Source organism: Loxodonta africana, chromosome 3 (genome assembly GCF_030014295.1).
Source record: "Loxodonta africana isolate mLoxAfr1 chromosome 3, mLoxAfr1.hap2, whole genome shotgun sequence".
NCBI classification, from domain to species: domain Eukaryota; kingdom Metazoa; phylum Chordata; class Mammalia; order Proboscidea; family Elephantidae; genus Loxodonta; species Loxodonta africana.
The window spans coordinates 188,268,496-188,284,508 of record NC_087344.1 but is presented as its reverse complement, the minus strand read 5'-3'; the positions used below and the strand labels follow the sequence as shown (position 1 = coordinate 188,284,508).

The 16,013-nt window shown below is 39.2% G+C and overlaps 1 protein-coding gene across 3 annotated transcripts in view; it reads left to right on the top strand.

Annotated features, from left to right (window-relative positions):
- ASH1L (ASH1 like histone lysine methyltransferase) overlaps positions 1–16,013 on the top strand; it is a 251,868-nt gene that overhangs the window by 23,664 nt on the left and 212,191 nt on the right. For 2 of the 3 annotated variants that reach the window (XM_064282678.1, XM_064282676.1), the window contains one exon: positions 13,396–13,915. In XM_064282678.1, coding sequence (XP_064138748.1) covers positions 13,496–13,915 — 420 coding nt within the window. In that variant the 5' untranslated portion in view covers positions 13,396–13,495. Of the gene's footprint in view, positions 1–8,575; positions 8,784–13,395; positions 13,916–16,013 lie in introns of all 3 variants that reach the window. The other variant, XM_064282677.1, reaches the window with a different exon arrangement.

Here is a 16,013-nt window from a genome sequence, read left to right as displayed (position 1 = left end):
AGAATTCCAACATACAGAGGTCTACTGGAGCAAATTAGATCAGCACATAAGGCAGGATTGACTTCTTTGGGTAAGTGAAGAAAAAGATTCTTCCATATTAAAGAAAGTTAATAAGGTAATAAACTACCTTTTACCAAGTTAAAAAAAACTTATAAAACTGCACTAACTTTTTAAAAAAAAAAAATTTTTTTTTAATCGTCACACTACCTCCTATATATATCATGTACCTATATTTCTAGTTGTCTGCTTGATCTTTCCACTTAAATCTTTGACTGCTACCTGTTGCCATAGAGTCAACAGGCATCAAAATTTTAACATATTTATTATTGAACCCTTTTTTTTTAATTGTAGTAAATATGCATGTAACAAAACGTTTGCCATCTCAACATTCTTAACATGTACGGTTCAGTGACATTGTTATGCTTGATTTACCGTTGAATTCTTGATCGCCCCTTTCCACCTCACCCTTACAAATTTTTCTTCTAGAATGTTAGCTCCATGAGGGCAGGGACTTGTGTCTGTCATTTGCACTGTCGTATCCGTATTATCCGTAGTCCCTGGTACATAATTTAAAAAAAAAAAAAAACTTTTTTTTTTTTGGCACTCAATAAATATTTGTTGAATGAGTCTCCAGAGGGTACCACCATATCATTCTTCAGTTTGCTCAAGTCTTCAAAATTTTCTTTCACTACTACTACTCTCTTTTCCTCACTACACACATCGTGACAAATCAAGTCAGTTATACCCCTAAAGTCTCTCAAATCCATCCACTTTTCTCTGTTTCTGCTGCTACCGCCCTAGTCTGTCATGTCAATTTATGACTGCTATTCCAGAATCAGTGTTTTCTTCCTTTCTCATCTTCACCGCAGCCAGAGACATTTTCTAAAATGTAGATTGTATGTTGTTACTTAACATCTCAGGGACTTTTTACACATACCGTTCCCATTATTTGGAGCATTTTTTGCCTGGCCATTTCCTATTCAGATGTTGGGTTTCAGCTTAAATGTTTCTCTAAAATATGTTCCCTATTTCTGCAAGTACCTCTTACTATTTTTAACTTGATGTGCCACCTTATAATAGTACCTTTTTGTTAATCACATTTGTTATTATATGTTATAATTACTTATGGATATAATTAGTCATTTATCTAGAATTTAAAGTTCATGAGACCAAGGACCATATTTGTATTAACTTGTCACTGTATCTGCAGTGCCTGCCACAGTTCCCAAAGCTTATTTCGAGACTCTCAGAAAATACCGAATGAATAAGTGAATGAAGAGATAGATTAAGAGTGAAGAATTCATAAAGGAATCTGATGAAATGGTTAGAGAGGTACAGCCAGTAGAACATGTCATCATGGAAGCCAAGGGAGAGTTTTACAAATATGCCAAATGTAGCAGATTGGAATAATTTGATCAAGACTGAAATTTATTTTGGGGAGACAGTATAACATAGTACTAAGAGGAACCAGACCTGTCTGTGTCTCTTATTGACTGCAAATTTGGTTTTTTGGTTTTTTGTTTTTTTATCCCTCAAGAGAATAACAATAGTAACTATTCATGGTGATTGTGAGAGTTAAATGGGATAATACGTGTCAAACGTTTAACATTGAGCTTCTTAACGTATTAAGAACTCTGTAAATGTTAGTTGTTTTTACTACTTTTAGCTTACTAATGCTGAATCATAAAGACCTATCCTTCCTCAGTAGGGTTCTGTCAAAGTGTATCTATTCCCTTCCCACCTCTTATGATAGACATGATATCTATACAGGGAATGGTTTCTACAAATAGTTGATTTATCGTCCAGAGTGGCTCTGTATCTTACAGACCAGGGCACACTATTAAGAACAATGTGTTTGTTAATTTTTGTGATTAGATCCATTGTTTCTTACTCTGATGTGGGATTAGTATGGGAGGTTTTGAGGTTGGTGGTAGTTTGCATGTCATAGAGAGAATAGAGTATGGAGGTGAAAAACAAGTTTGAGCAATTCCTGCTCAAAAGTTCCATATTCATATTGCTTTTCCATGCATACTGACGGGCCCCTGGTTGTGCAGTGGTTAAGCACTTGGCTACAAACCAGAAGGTTGGTAACTTGAACCCTCCAGCTGCTCTGGAGGAGAAAGATGTGGCCTTCTGCTTCAGTAAAGATTACAGCCTTGGAAACTATGAGGCAATTCTACTCTGCCCTACAGGGTTGCTATGGGTCGGAATCAACTTGACAGCAACACGTTTTTTTGGTTTTAGTCACATATTGAAGGGTATGCAGTGAGAGGCCTTTGTAAGTCACTGTGAATTAGGATTTATCTTGTAAATTTATTGACAGTATCCAGCATACTTTGTGTTGATATAGTATTTAGTTTGTTCACAGCTATAATGATTTATGCCAAAGGACTTCATGCTATAGGCAGTAGTGTTAGTTTCCTTCGAGTTTAGACTAGGATGTTATAGATGGCTTTCGTGTTTCGAAAACATAAATCCCTAAGCTGCATGTTTGATGAATGTTGAATTTGCCTTTTTGAGCAAAGAGATTCTAGCAGTCTTAGTTCTGTGTTATCCTTGGGACTGTATTTTAAATTGAATTGTAATGGGAACCAAAATAATATTGTGTAACAGCATAGCATTCTTGCCTCTAGATGGAAAACCGAGATTGTATAGGTATCTTTCCAAAGGCAGAAGAAAATATCATTCATAAAGAACATTGCTTTGAAAGTTCAAAAACAGCATTCCAATAGGTGCTGTAGGGACTGCTTTTCAAGCTATTTACATTCAGCAGATAAACAGTACTCTGTGTTGTGAAGTATCTTCAGAGTTTAGGTTTATATTTACTGGAAACACTTAAATTTGGTCTGTAGAGTTTACCAGTCATGATTTTCCAGCCTCACTGCCTAAATAGATTCACATAATACACCCTCATTCATACTGCTCTTTTCTCCTCATTGATCCGGGTTGTTGTTGTTGGGTACCTGCAGGTGGATTCCAACTCATGGTGACCCCACGTGACAGAGTAGAACTGCCGCATAGGATTTTCTTGACTGATCTTTACAGAAGTAGATTGCCAGGTCTTTCTCCCACAGAGCCACTGGTTGAGTTCAAATTGCCAGTCTTTTGTTTCGCAGCTGAGCGCTTAACCATTGCATCATCAAGGCTCCTTAGGGAAATGCAAGTATTTCTCTATTATATAAATTTCTAGGGGAAAGTTTAATGTTTTCAAATTAATCCCTTTTCAGTTTATTGATATCCTGCTATTTATGTCCTAATCTGTGTCACTTGGCTCCAGTTTTTTCCATTCTTAAAATGAGGAGAATCATACTCTTCCATACCATTCTCTGGAATGTTTTGAAAGTGAATAAGTGCAGGTAGAAATGCTTTGAATTTTTTGGAAGAGATGCTGAAATTCTGCTTTGTGTTTATAAATATGTATTAAGACTTCTCAAATTCTTTCATTGTTAAAAACAAATTATAGGAAAGTTTAAAATGTATATTTGGGTGTAGTGAATGCAGAAGCAGATGTTTTTGTGTAAATTGTAAAATGTTATTTCCTTTTATTCCAGAAAAGATTCGTTTTAACAACAAGCCAAAAAGAAATGTGGCAAATCCATCAGTTCGCCAATGTAATGTAAAACTCAGGATGGGTATTAGAAATTAGGGAGCAAGTAAGAAAAGGAAAAAACAAACAAACTACTAGAAAAGGGACTAGTTAAGAAATAGCTGATAAAGCTAGTTATTAAGAAAGACAATGCATGGTATAAATTCAACAAATATTTATCGAACACATATATATTCTAGGTACTGGGATACAACAATAAGCTCAACTAACAAAAATCCATTTTCTGGTGGAGTTTACATTACAATGGAAAGATATAGGCAATAAACAATAAAAATAAATACATTGTACACCAGGTAGTGAAAAAAGCAATGGAGAAAAATAAAACAGTATGAAAAGAGGGTGACATGCTGGGTATTTTGTCTATATATAGAGTTGTCAGAGAATTCCTCTCCTATAAGGTGACATTTAGGCAAACACAAGAAAGAAGTGATAGAAGAAGCCATTCATTTATCTGGGGCAAAGGTGTTCTAGTCAGAATAGTTAAGTGCAGAGGCTCTGAGGTAGGAGTGTTTTTGTTGTTTTTGAGAAACAGTCTCCCCACCCTTCTTGAAACTGAGGGAGTGGGGAGACTGGTGGGATATAAACAGGTAGAGAGGATATAGTTTACATGGGACCTGATAGGCCATTGTAAGGACTTTGGCTTTTCCTCTGAGTGAGATAAGAAGCCATTAAAAAGAATTTGAGCATGGGGTGACATGATCTGACTTGAGCTTTAAAAAGATAACCCTGCTGCTGAACTGAGAAGACGGTCAGAGATACAAGAGCCGAAACAAGAAACCAGTTGGGCGGCTGTTGTCACAATCCAAGTCAGATATTATGATAACTTAGATCAGAGGGGGGTAATTGTCAAGGTAGTGAGAAGTAGTTAGATTCTGCATAATATTAGGAAGGTAAAGCTGACAGACTTTGTTTACAAGATAGGTATGTAGGCTATGAGAGAAAGAAAGGAGTCTAGAATGATTAGACAATTTTGGCCTAAAAACTGAATGCTGGAATTGCCGCTTACTAAAATGAGGAACCCTGTGGGAACAACAGATTGGGGGTGGGATGGGGGGAGGAGATCTATTGGTTTTAGACTTTAAATTTTAAGTGCCTGTTTATTAGATGTCCTGTTAGTATATCAAGTAGGCATTTAAATATATGAATCCGTAGTTTCATGAGTAGTTCTCAGCTAGAGATAGAAATTTGGGAATCATCAGTGTTAGATGGTATTTAAAGCCAGAATACTGGATCTGATCCTCTAGGAAGTGAATATAGACAGAAAAGGGAAAAGGTCCAAGTGTCCTGGGGGCATTCTAATATTTAGAAATCAGAAAAGGAAGAACTAGCAAAGGAGACTGAGGTTGAGTAGCCAGTGAAGGAGAAGAATCAACAGAAGTATCCTGGAAGGGCAGTGAAGAAAGAGGGGAGCTATTCAGCTGTGATTTCTGTTTTTGGTTGAGTAAGATAAGGAGACTCGATCATTGTGTTCAGCAACATCGATGTCATTTGTAGCCTTGATGAGCGGTTTCTGTGGAGAGGTGGTGGTGAAAGCATTATTAGAGCATTCGAGAGAAAAAGAAAAGGAAGAGAGGATTTGGAGATAGGCAGACTAGACAACTCGTGGAAAAAGTTTTATTGTAAAGGGGAACATAAATGTGAAACTGATGGAAGATGTGAGATCAAGAGGGGTTTTCTTAGATGAGAGATAATTGTAGCCTGATTGGTATCCAGAAGAAGGGTGGGAAATGGATGATGTGATGGTTGGGTTGCTGCCTGAATAGTGCTCTTGAGAGGATGGGGGGTGGTGGGATTTAGTCTTCAAGTGGAGAGGTTGGCTATGTATATATGAGTAGAGGCAGTTTATATACAGTGAAATGTCTCACAGTTGCAACTCCACGGGACTATCTTGTTTTTCCGGGTCTGTCAAGTTTTCTGCCTTTGACAGGATGCTTACTAGCACTCTGTATTAAGAATCCTATGTTGTTTTACAAGACTAAATGGGCAGCTCCTATGTGTATAAATTTTTATATGAGAAATTAATTGAAACTGTAAACTTTAACCTAAAGCACAGTTTAAAAAAAAAATCCTACCTCGTTTTAGTTTTGAGTTTTCATTCTCTGACAGGTTTCTGCCTTACACAGGTTTCAGTTTTCTTAGGTTTTACTGTATTATGATATGAGGGAAGGCAAAGTCTATAAGAACAGATAGAAATAGGTGGGTAGATGTATAGTGGGAGCTTGTGTCAGTTTTCTTCTTATTGTTTCTACAGTTATAGGCAGATAGGAAGAACAGTCAGAGTGAAGAGATAGGAGATGATATGAAATAGTTGTCTAAGAGAGTGGTGAAATAGAGTAGACAGACTCAGGGAAAAGTGTACCAGCCCTGAGGGTCCACTTGAGGTTAGTGGTCAGAAACAGAAAGACTAGCGAGTATGTTTGTTTTTCTTAGACCAGCTTTGATGGTACAGGGACAGAAGACTTGTAAAATGTGATTTGGAGGCATGCTACTGGTGAAATTAAGATATTTTAGTAAGTTTACGGAAAACTACCTATATGAAATATAATCGACATATAAGAAAAAATTTGTAGATTTCTCATTGTAACACAAGATGAAGTCATTATGTAAAATAGAAAAGGGGAAAGAAATTTACATGTCAAACTTTGTGTTAGACATAGAAAACCTATTGCCACTGAGTTGATTCCAACTCATAGCAACCCTATAGGACAGAGTTGAACTGCCCAGTAGAGTTTCCAAGGAGTGCCTGGTGAATTCAAACTGCCGACATTTTGGTTGGCAGCCATGGCACTTAACCACTACACCACCAGGGTTTCTCTAAAAAAAAAAAAAAGACGTATAGGGACCTTAAAATTCATTTGTTCATTTCACTTCTATGGAGTACTTTAATCCTGATGGTGCAGTGGTCAGCACCCAACCGAAAGATCAGTAATTTGAACCTACCAGCCACTCTTCAGGAGAGGGACTGCTTTCTTAAATATTACAGCCTTAGAAACCCTGCGGGGCAGTTCTGCTCTGTCCTGTAGGGTCACTATGAATTGGAATTGACTCGGTGGCAATGAGTTTTTTTTAAAAATATGTGCTATTCATTGTTGTAGGTGGTGGGAATACAATGCTGAACAAGCCAGAGAGGTCCCTGCCTTTATGAAGCTTGAGTTTTAACTATAGGTAGTCTCTGACTTACGACATATTTGAGTTACGATGAACCGCACTTATGACTGTCAGTTTGTTGTTTTTTTTTTGTCTAATGTTTGTAGTATATACTATATACGGTGCACAGCACATAATTTGCTGATGTTGTCATTCTGATGCCAGCCCCTAAAGACAAGGATCAGATTTATGAGGATACTGATAACAAAAGGCAATGATGATGAAAGCTAAAAAAAAAAAAAAAAAAGGTATCTGACTTACGTCAGAACCAATTTACAATGCAGTTGTCCAAACAGAACCCATCGCAAGTTGGGGACTAACTATACAGTCTGCTTGGGGATGGGGAACCCTGGTGGCACAGTGTTAAGCACTCTGCTACTAACCGAGAGGTTGAGAGTTTGAAACTACCAGTGGCTCCACAGGAGAAAATATCTGCCAATCTCCTGTGAGGATTACAGCCTACAAAACCCAGTGGGAAGTTCTCCTCTGTCCTGGAGGGTCAATATGTGTTGGAATCAACTCAAAGACACACAACAACTTGGAGAAGTGGCTAAGAAATGTGGAGCAAAAAGAAAAAAGTCAATTGCCCAAATTATGATACAGATAGATATTCAGGGAAAAGCCAGGTCAGTGCAAGCTTAAATGTAGGTCTGAAAATATAGGTACACGGTCCATATTCAAAACCTTTGATACCAGAAGTATTTTTTGGCTTTCGGGAAACCAGTATAGTGGGAACTTCCCACTGTGGCGTTTGAGTTGTTGTTATTAGGTGCGTTGGAGTTAGCTCCGAGTCATAGCAACCCTGTGTACAGTGGAACGAAACAGTGCCAGGTCCTGTGCCATCCTCATAATCATTGCTATGTTTGAACCCATTGTTGCAGCCACTGCATCAGTCCATCTCATTGAGGGCCTTCCTCTTTTGCTGATCCTTTGCTTTACCAAGCATGATGTCTTTCTCCATGGACTGGTCCTTCCTGATAACATGTCCAAAGTACATAAGACGAAGCCTGGCCATTCTCACTTCTAAGGAGCACTCTTGCTGTACTTCTTCCATGACAGACTTGTTCATTCTTCTGGCAGTCCATGGTATGTTTAATATTCTTTGCCAACACCATTATTCAAAGGCATCAATTCTTCAGTCTTTCTTATTCATTGAACAGCTTTTACGTGCATATGAGGTGATTGAAAGTACCATGGTCAGGCGCGCCTTAGTCCTCAGAGTGACATCTTTGCTTTTTAACACTTTAAAGAGGTCTTTTGCGTGAGATTTGCCCAATGCAAAATGTCATTTGATTTTTTGACTGCAGCTTCCATGGGTGTTGACTATAGATTCGAGTAAAATAAAATCCTTGACAACTTCAATCTTTTCTGCATTTATCATGATGTTGGTTATTGGTGCAGTTGTGAGAATTTTTGTCTTGTTTATGTTGAGGCGTAATCCATACTGAAGGCTGTAGTCTTTCATCTTCATCAGTAAGTGCTTCAAGTCCTCTTCACCCTCACTGTGCAGTTGTTAATGAGTATTCCTCCTATCATGATGCTGCTTTCTTCGAATAGTACAGCTTCTTGCATTATTTGCTCAACTGCAGATTGCCTAAGTGTGGTAGAAGGATACAGATCTGATGCATGCCTTTCCTGGTTTGAAACCATGCTGTATCCTCTTGTGATCCAGTGGCTGCCTCTTGGTCTGTATACAGTTGCCACGTGAGCGCATTTAAATGTTCTGGAATTCCCATTCTTTGCAGTGTTATCCTTAAGTTATTATGAGCCATACAGTTGAATGCCTTTGCGTAGTGGTATCTGAGTTGTTGTTGTTGTTAGGTGCTGTCAAGTCATAGTGACCCTATGGACAACAGAACGAAACACTGCCGGATCCTGGGCCATCCTCACAATTGTTACGCCTGAGCCCGTACTGCAGCCACTGTGTCAGTCCATCTTGTGAGGGCCTTCCTCTTTTTCGCTGACCCTCTACTTGACCAAGCATGATGTCCTTCTCCAGGGACTGATCCCTCCTGACAACATGTCCAAGGTATTTGAGATGCAGTCTCGCCATCCTTGCTTTCAAGGACCATTCTGGTTGTACTTGTTCCAAGGACGGATTTGTTCATTCTTCGCCAGCACCACAACTCAAAGGTTATCAATTCTTCTTCGGTCTTCCTTATTCATTGTCCAGCTTTCGCATGTATATGAAGTGATCGAAAACACCATGGTTTGGGTTAGGCGCACCTTAGTCCTCAGGGTGACATCTTTGCTTTTTAACACTTTAAAGAGATCTCTTGCAGCCAATTTGCCCAATGCAGTGCATCTTGATTTCTTCACTGCTGCTTCCGTGGGTATTGTTTGTGGATCCAAGTAAAATGAAATCCTTGACAACTTCAGCCTTTTTTCTGTTTATCATGTTGTTGTTTATTGGTCCACTTGTGAAGGTTTTTGTTTTCTTTATGTTGAGGTGTAATCCATACTGAAGCCTGTGGTCTTTCATTTTCATCAGTAAGTGCTTCAAGTCTTCTTCACTTTCAGCAAGCAAGGTTGTGTCACCTGCATAATGCAGGTTGCCAATGACTCTTCCACCAATCCCGATGTCCCGTTCCTCTTCATATAGTCCAGCTTCTCGGATTATTTGCTCAGCATACAGATAGAATAGGTATGGTGAAAGGATACAACACTGATGCACACCTTCCCTGACTTTAAACCATGCAGCATCCCTTTATTCTGTTTGAATGACTGCCTCTTGATCCATGTACAGATTTCTCATGAGCGCAATTAAATGTTTCGGAGTTCCCATTCTCCGCAATGTTATCCATAAATTGTTATGATCCACACAATGGAATGCCTTAGCATAGTCAATAAAACATAGGTAAACATCTTTCTGGTATTCTTTGCTTTCAGCCATGATCCGTCTGACATCAGCAATGATATCCCTGGTTCCACGTCCTCTTCTAAATCCAGCTTGAATATCTGGAATTGCCCTGTTGATATGCTCCTGCAGCTGCTTTTGAATGATCTTCAGCAAAATTTTGCTGGCCTGTGATGTTAGTGATATTTTGATAATTTCCGCATTCAGTTGGATCGCCTTTCTTGGGAATAGGCATAAATGTGGATCTCTTCCAGTCAGTTGGCCAGGTAGCTGTCTTCCAAATTTTTTGGCATATTCAGTTGAATACTTCCAACACTATATCCATTTGTTGAAACATCTCAATTCGTATTCTGTTGATTCCTGGGGTCTCGTTTTTTGCAAATGCCTTCAGTGCAGCTTGGACTTCTTCCTTTAGTACCATCAGTTCCTGATCATACGTTAACCTCCTAGAATGGTTGAATGTCGACCAGTTCTTTTTGGTATAGTTACCCTGTGTATTCCTTCCATCTTCTTTTGATGCGTCTTGTGTCGTTTGATATTTTCCCCGTACAATCCTTCAGTATTGTGACTCGAGGCATAATTTTTTTCTTCAGTTCTTTCAGTTTGAGAAATGCTGAGCGTGCTCTTCCCTTTTGGTTTTCTATCTCCAGGTCTTTGCACATGCAATCGTAATACTTTATCTTTTTGAGCCCCCGTTTGAAATCTTCTTTTCAGCTCTTTTACTTCATCATTTTTTTCCTTTTGCTTTAGCTACTCGACATTCAAGAGCAAGTTTCAGAGTCTCTTGCTGACATCCATTTAGGTCTTTTTAATGATCTCTTGCTTTCTTCATGTATGATGTCCTTGATGTCATTCCACAGCTCGTCTAGTTTTCAGTCATTAGTGTTCAAATCTGTTCTTGAGACGTTCTCTTAATTCAGGTGGTATGTACTCAAGGTTGTACTTTGGTTCTCATGGACTTGTTCTAATTTTCTTCAGTTTTAACTTGAACTTGCATATAAGTAATTGATGATCTGATCTGCAGTTGGCCCCTGGCCTTGTTCTGAGTGATGATTTTGAGCTTTTCGTTGGCTCTTCCCACAGATGTAGTAGATTTGATTGCTGTGTATTCTATCTGACGAGGCCACTGTGTATAGTCACCATTTATGTTCGTGAAAATGTTGCAATGAAGAAGTCGTTAGTCTTGCAAAATTCTGTCATGCGAACTCTGGCATTGTTTCTATCACCAAGGCCATAATTTTCCGACTGCCGATCCTCCTCCTCTGTTTCCAACTTTTGCATTCCAATCACCAGTAATTATCAGTGCATCCTGATTGCATGTTTGATCAATTTCAGACTGCAGATGTTGGTAAAAACCTTCGATTTCTTCATCTTGTCTTTAGTGGTTGGTGTGTAAATTTGAATAATAGTCGTATTAACTGGTCTTCCTTGTAGGCAAGTGGATATTATCCTATCACTGACAGCGTTGTATTTCAGGATAGATCTTGAAATGTTCTTTTTGATGATGAATGCAACACCATTCCTCTTTAAGTTGTCATTCCTGGCGTAGTAGACCATACAATTGTTTGATTTAGAAAGACCAGTACCAGTCCATTTCAGCTCATTAAAGCCTAGGATATCAACCTTTATGCATTCCATTTCATTTTTGACTATTTCCAATTTTCCTGGATTCACATTTCGTACATTCCAGGTTCCGATTATTAATGGATGTTTGCAGTTGTTTCTTTTCATCTTGAGACATGCCACATCAGCAGATGAAGGTCGCGAAGGCTTGACTCCATCCACGTAATTAAATTAGGGTCCACTTCCTTTTTTTTAATAGGGTCGCTATGAGTCGGAATAGACTCGGCGGCACTGGGTTTTTGGTTTTTTACTTAGAGGGAGCAACTTTTCCCCAGTTGTATTTTGAGTGTCTTCTTCCAGCACTGTATCAGACAATGCTCTGCTGCTATTCGTAAGTTTTTCACTGGCTAATTCTTTTCAGAAGTAGACTGCCGGGTCATTCTTCCTAGTCTTTCTTAGTTTGGAAGCTCAGCTGAAACCTGTCGTCCATGGGTGACCCTGCTGGTACCCGAATACCAGTGGCATAGCTTCCAGCATCATAGCAACACACAAGCCCCCACAGTATGACAAACTGACAGACACGTAGGGGGCTATTTGAGTAGTACTCTTTAATCAAGCACATTCATACCTCTGCACTGAAACGTATAAATATTCACAGAAATTGTGAAAATTAAACTAAAGTCGTTCCAGATCAAGTCAGATTTTGCCACTAGTGAGTTCTGAGAAAACTTCTGTTCGTTATAGTTTGTTTTTGGATTTCGGAGTTGTGAACTCCTCATGGAGAAGATAGGACTTTGGACTTTTGTAAGGAGTGGGGAAAGGCCAAAACACAGAAGCAGAAATAAGCGTGATTTAGTGGGAACAGTAAAGAAAACAGAATCGGCTAAATCATAGCGGATGTGAGTTGTGCAGTAAGGATAAACAAGTCTGAATAGTTAGAGTAAAGCCAGATTATGAAAAGACTTGAATGCCATTGTGCCTTATAAGATGTGAAGTGGTAGAAAGCAAGAAGCATTATTAGCATGACATGATTTGAAGAGTATTCTTACTATTTTTAGAAAAGTTTGGAACACTGAAACCAACCCAAAACATGATTCTTTATCTTACATGAAACTGATTTTATTCAACAAAAATGTAGGAAATAATATTTTCTTTGAATCGGAAGAGTGTTAAAATATGTGAGATTATTTTTATTTTAGGCTCTGTTTGCTTAGCCATCCGTTGCAGAAGCTTTTTGGTTGAATTATAACAGTGATTTTTATACTTTGATTTGCACCATAGCACTACAGCTTTTTCATGGTGTCTGTAGAATGATAAACTTATTCTGAAATGTATTTACATTTAAGATTGTGTGTGTGTGTGTATGTGTGTGTATGCACTACTAAAATGTATTTATAACTGCACCTACCCCTTACTTAAGGACGTGGTTAGATTCCAAAGATCAGATTATTATTGAAAATTGGCATTATGTGAGAGTTGGGCCATGCCCCATCTTCAGCATTGTGTTGTCTCTCCACCTCCCCATCCAGTGTCTCTGGCGAGTCTTGGACAGCCGCCTTCCCCACCACCACGGAGTCTGTAGGGGTTGGGGGTGATGATGGTGGTGGTTGGGAGCTGCCTACTGCCTCCTGAGCAGCAGAGGCCCACCATTACCTAGCTGTGCTCCAGGCCTCTTTGCGGACCTCTGCGCCTTGCCTCTCCACCTTTCTGCTCGTCAGCCCTGGAGCCAGTCCTCAGCGGCAGGCGGTTCTTGGGCTGGTAGGTGAGGCCCAACCACCTGGGCCCAGCAAGGCTGAGGAGGTGGCAGAGAGGCCTCTTTGGAAGAAGAGACTTCCAACCCCCCGCTTGGCTCCCACAGCCCTGGCTGCCACCGCCTCCTGCACACAGCCCGCCTGCCCCTGGCCTGGCTCCTCTGCCCTGCCTGGGTGATAGGAGCCACCACTGCTGTGTGACCTCGCTTCTTCTCACAAACCTTACTTACCTCCTTTAGGCAGTAGATTTTTTACTGTTGTCATAAGTCAAAATGTCAGATAATGAGATAGTCGATAAGTGACTGTTAGGTGGCAAATGAATTTAAATCTATTTTGAACTACATTTTGATTTACTTTAATTGTGAGTTTTGCGTTCTTGACATCGTTGACTCCCTCTCCCGTACCTATTACTCATGCTAATCAGTGATTGCCTCTTTTCTGATACATTTTTGTTATGGTCTATCCTGCAGAGAAAGAGATGCTGGTTGCAAGTCTTGGAGATCTCTGTTTTTTATGGAACATAGTTCTGTAAAACTTTCACAAGATTCCCAGCAATAACACACGCTTGTGATGGACCCTAGAAATACTGCTATGTTAGGATTGGGTTCTGATGCCGAAGGATTTTCAAGAAAGAGTTCCTCTGCCATCAACACTGGCACACTGGTGAGCAAGAGAGAAGTAGAGCTAGAGAACAACACAAAGGAGGAAGAGGACCTGCACAAGTGGAATCGGGAAGGAAACGATGAGGCAGGGAAGGGTGATGGTTTGACTGATGCACAGCACCAGTTTTCAGTGAAAGAAACAAACTTTTCAGAGGGAAATTTAAAATTAAAAATTGGCCTTCAGGCTAAGAGAACTAAGAAGCCTCCAAAGAACTTGGAGAATTATGTATGTCGACCTGCTATAAAAACAACTATCAAGCACCCAAGGAAAGCACTTAAAAGCGGGAAGATGACAGATGAGAAGAATGAACATTGTACTTCAAAACGGGTAAGTTGAATTCTCAGTAATACATAGTCATTGACAATATATGGACCTCTCTATTATTTTTGATTTAACTTACGTACGTATTTCAGGAAATTTGGAATTTAATCTTTCTTTTTTATCCCCAAATAGTCTGTTTTGTGACCCCAAAATAATATTTCAGGCTTATCAAAAGTACGAGTGATATCATAACCATATACGTATTTGTGTTTGTAAAATTATGGCAAATATTTTAAGTGGGGTAAACCCAGATTGCTGCTCTTAATGTAGCATAGTGGAAAAAAACATTAGATTTTTGCCTTCCTGTTCCCTAACAATGACAATGGACAAATTAACAGGGAAGAAACTGAGGCTCAGAGATGTTAATTGGTCGTAATACCACTGACCTTCCACTGTGTCTGTAAGCATCACATTCACTAACATTTGTCAAAAGGCTTTGTTGAATTGTTCTGTACAAGAATTCTGCCTGTTGTTCCTCATAAGGCAAGTTACTATGTTTAAAGATGCTTCCGCCCCCCCGTTAGCTATTCAGTATGCTAACTACTTTTTCTTTTTACTGTGTCTAATAAAGATACTAAATATGTTTTAGATGCTGTGTTGTCCACAGGTTTAAGTCACTCTACAATGTCTGATTTCAGCAGATAGATTTAAATAGCGTGCATATGTAAGTAAAGCAGTGAGGCTAGGCAGAAAGAGCGGGCTTAACATTCTGGCAAAAATTTCGGAATATTCCCAGCTTTGTGAAATGACTTAATTTTTACTGCTAGTTCTTTAATATCATATTCACGTGCTTTGTACGTATGTTACCAGAAACCATAATGATGCAGATCCTTCTTCTCCAGATGGCTTTGACATCTGGAATTTTTTAATTATATTCTCTATAAGATTGTATAATTATACCATAACTTGTGATTTTTTTTGATACAATAGGTTGTAAATGGGTTAGTAGATTATAAGTAAAATGATAGGGTTTGTCCCAGTTCTTGAAAAAAATTAACTGGATGGATCTTAGGTAGTTGGTTAACCTTTCTTGAGCTTTATTTTCCTCAGTTCTGAAATGAAGATAATACCTGTTTCAGCTGACCTCCAAAGTTTTCATAAATTTGATTGAGAAAGATTTTTATCTAGACTTTTTACCTTTAAATAGTATTACCTTGCACAGCTGACTCGTAAAGGGCCCTAGGATGATTGTCTTTTGCAATCTTCCAATACCCAGTGCCGTCGAGTCGATTCCGACTCAAAATCTTCCTGTAGTGTTTTTTAATTAGACAGTGCTGATGATGGTGTTTTGTACTCAAAGATTTCGCCTACTGGCGTTTACTTACACTCAATATAAGTTTATATGCCATATTTCCTCTTTGTAGTAGAATGCAGTCTGTGCTTTATGACAATGTATCCATATACCTACAAAATTGCTTGTGGATGGATGGGTGTTTATTTTTCCAATAGTAACTTTAGTATATGATATTGAATATGTATATATATATATTTTTTATTGTACTTTAGATGAAAGTTGGGGAACCCTGGTGGCATAGTGGTTAAGTGCCACGGCTGCTAACCAAGAGGTCGGCAGTTCGAATCCTCCAGGTGCTCCTTGGAAACTCTATGGGGCAGTTCTACTCTGTCCTATAGGGTCGCTATGAGTCGGAATCGACTTGACAGCACTGGGTTTGATTATTTTTTTTTAGATGAAAGTTTACAGAACAGACTAGCTTCTCGTTAAACAGTTAGTACACATATTGTTTTATGATATCGGTTAACAATCTCACAACATGTGAACACTCTCCCTTCTCGACCTTGGGTCCCCTATTACCAGCTTACCTATCCCCTCCTGTCTTCTGGTCTTTGCCCCGGGCTGCTGTGCCCCTTTAGTCTTGTTTTGTCGTATGGGTCTGTCTAATCTTTGGCTGAAGGGTGGTCTCAGGAGTGACTTCATTACTGAGCTAAAGGGGTGTCCAGGGCCATAATCTCAGGGTTTCTCTAGTCTGTCAGGCCAGTACGTCTGGTCTTTTTTCATGAGTTAGAATTTTGTTCTACATTTTTCTCCAGCTCTGTCTGGGACTCTCTGTTGTGATCCCTTTCAGAGCAACCAGGCACCATATGG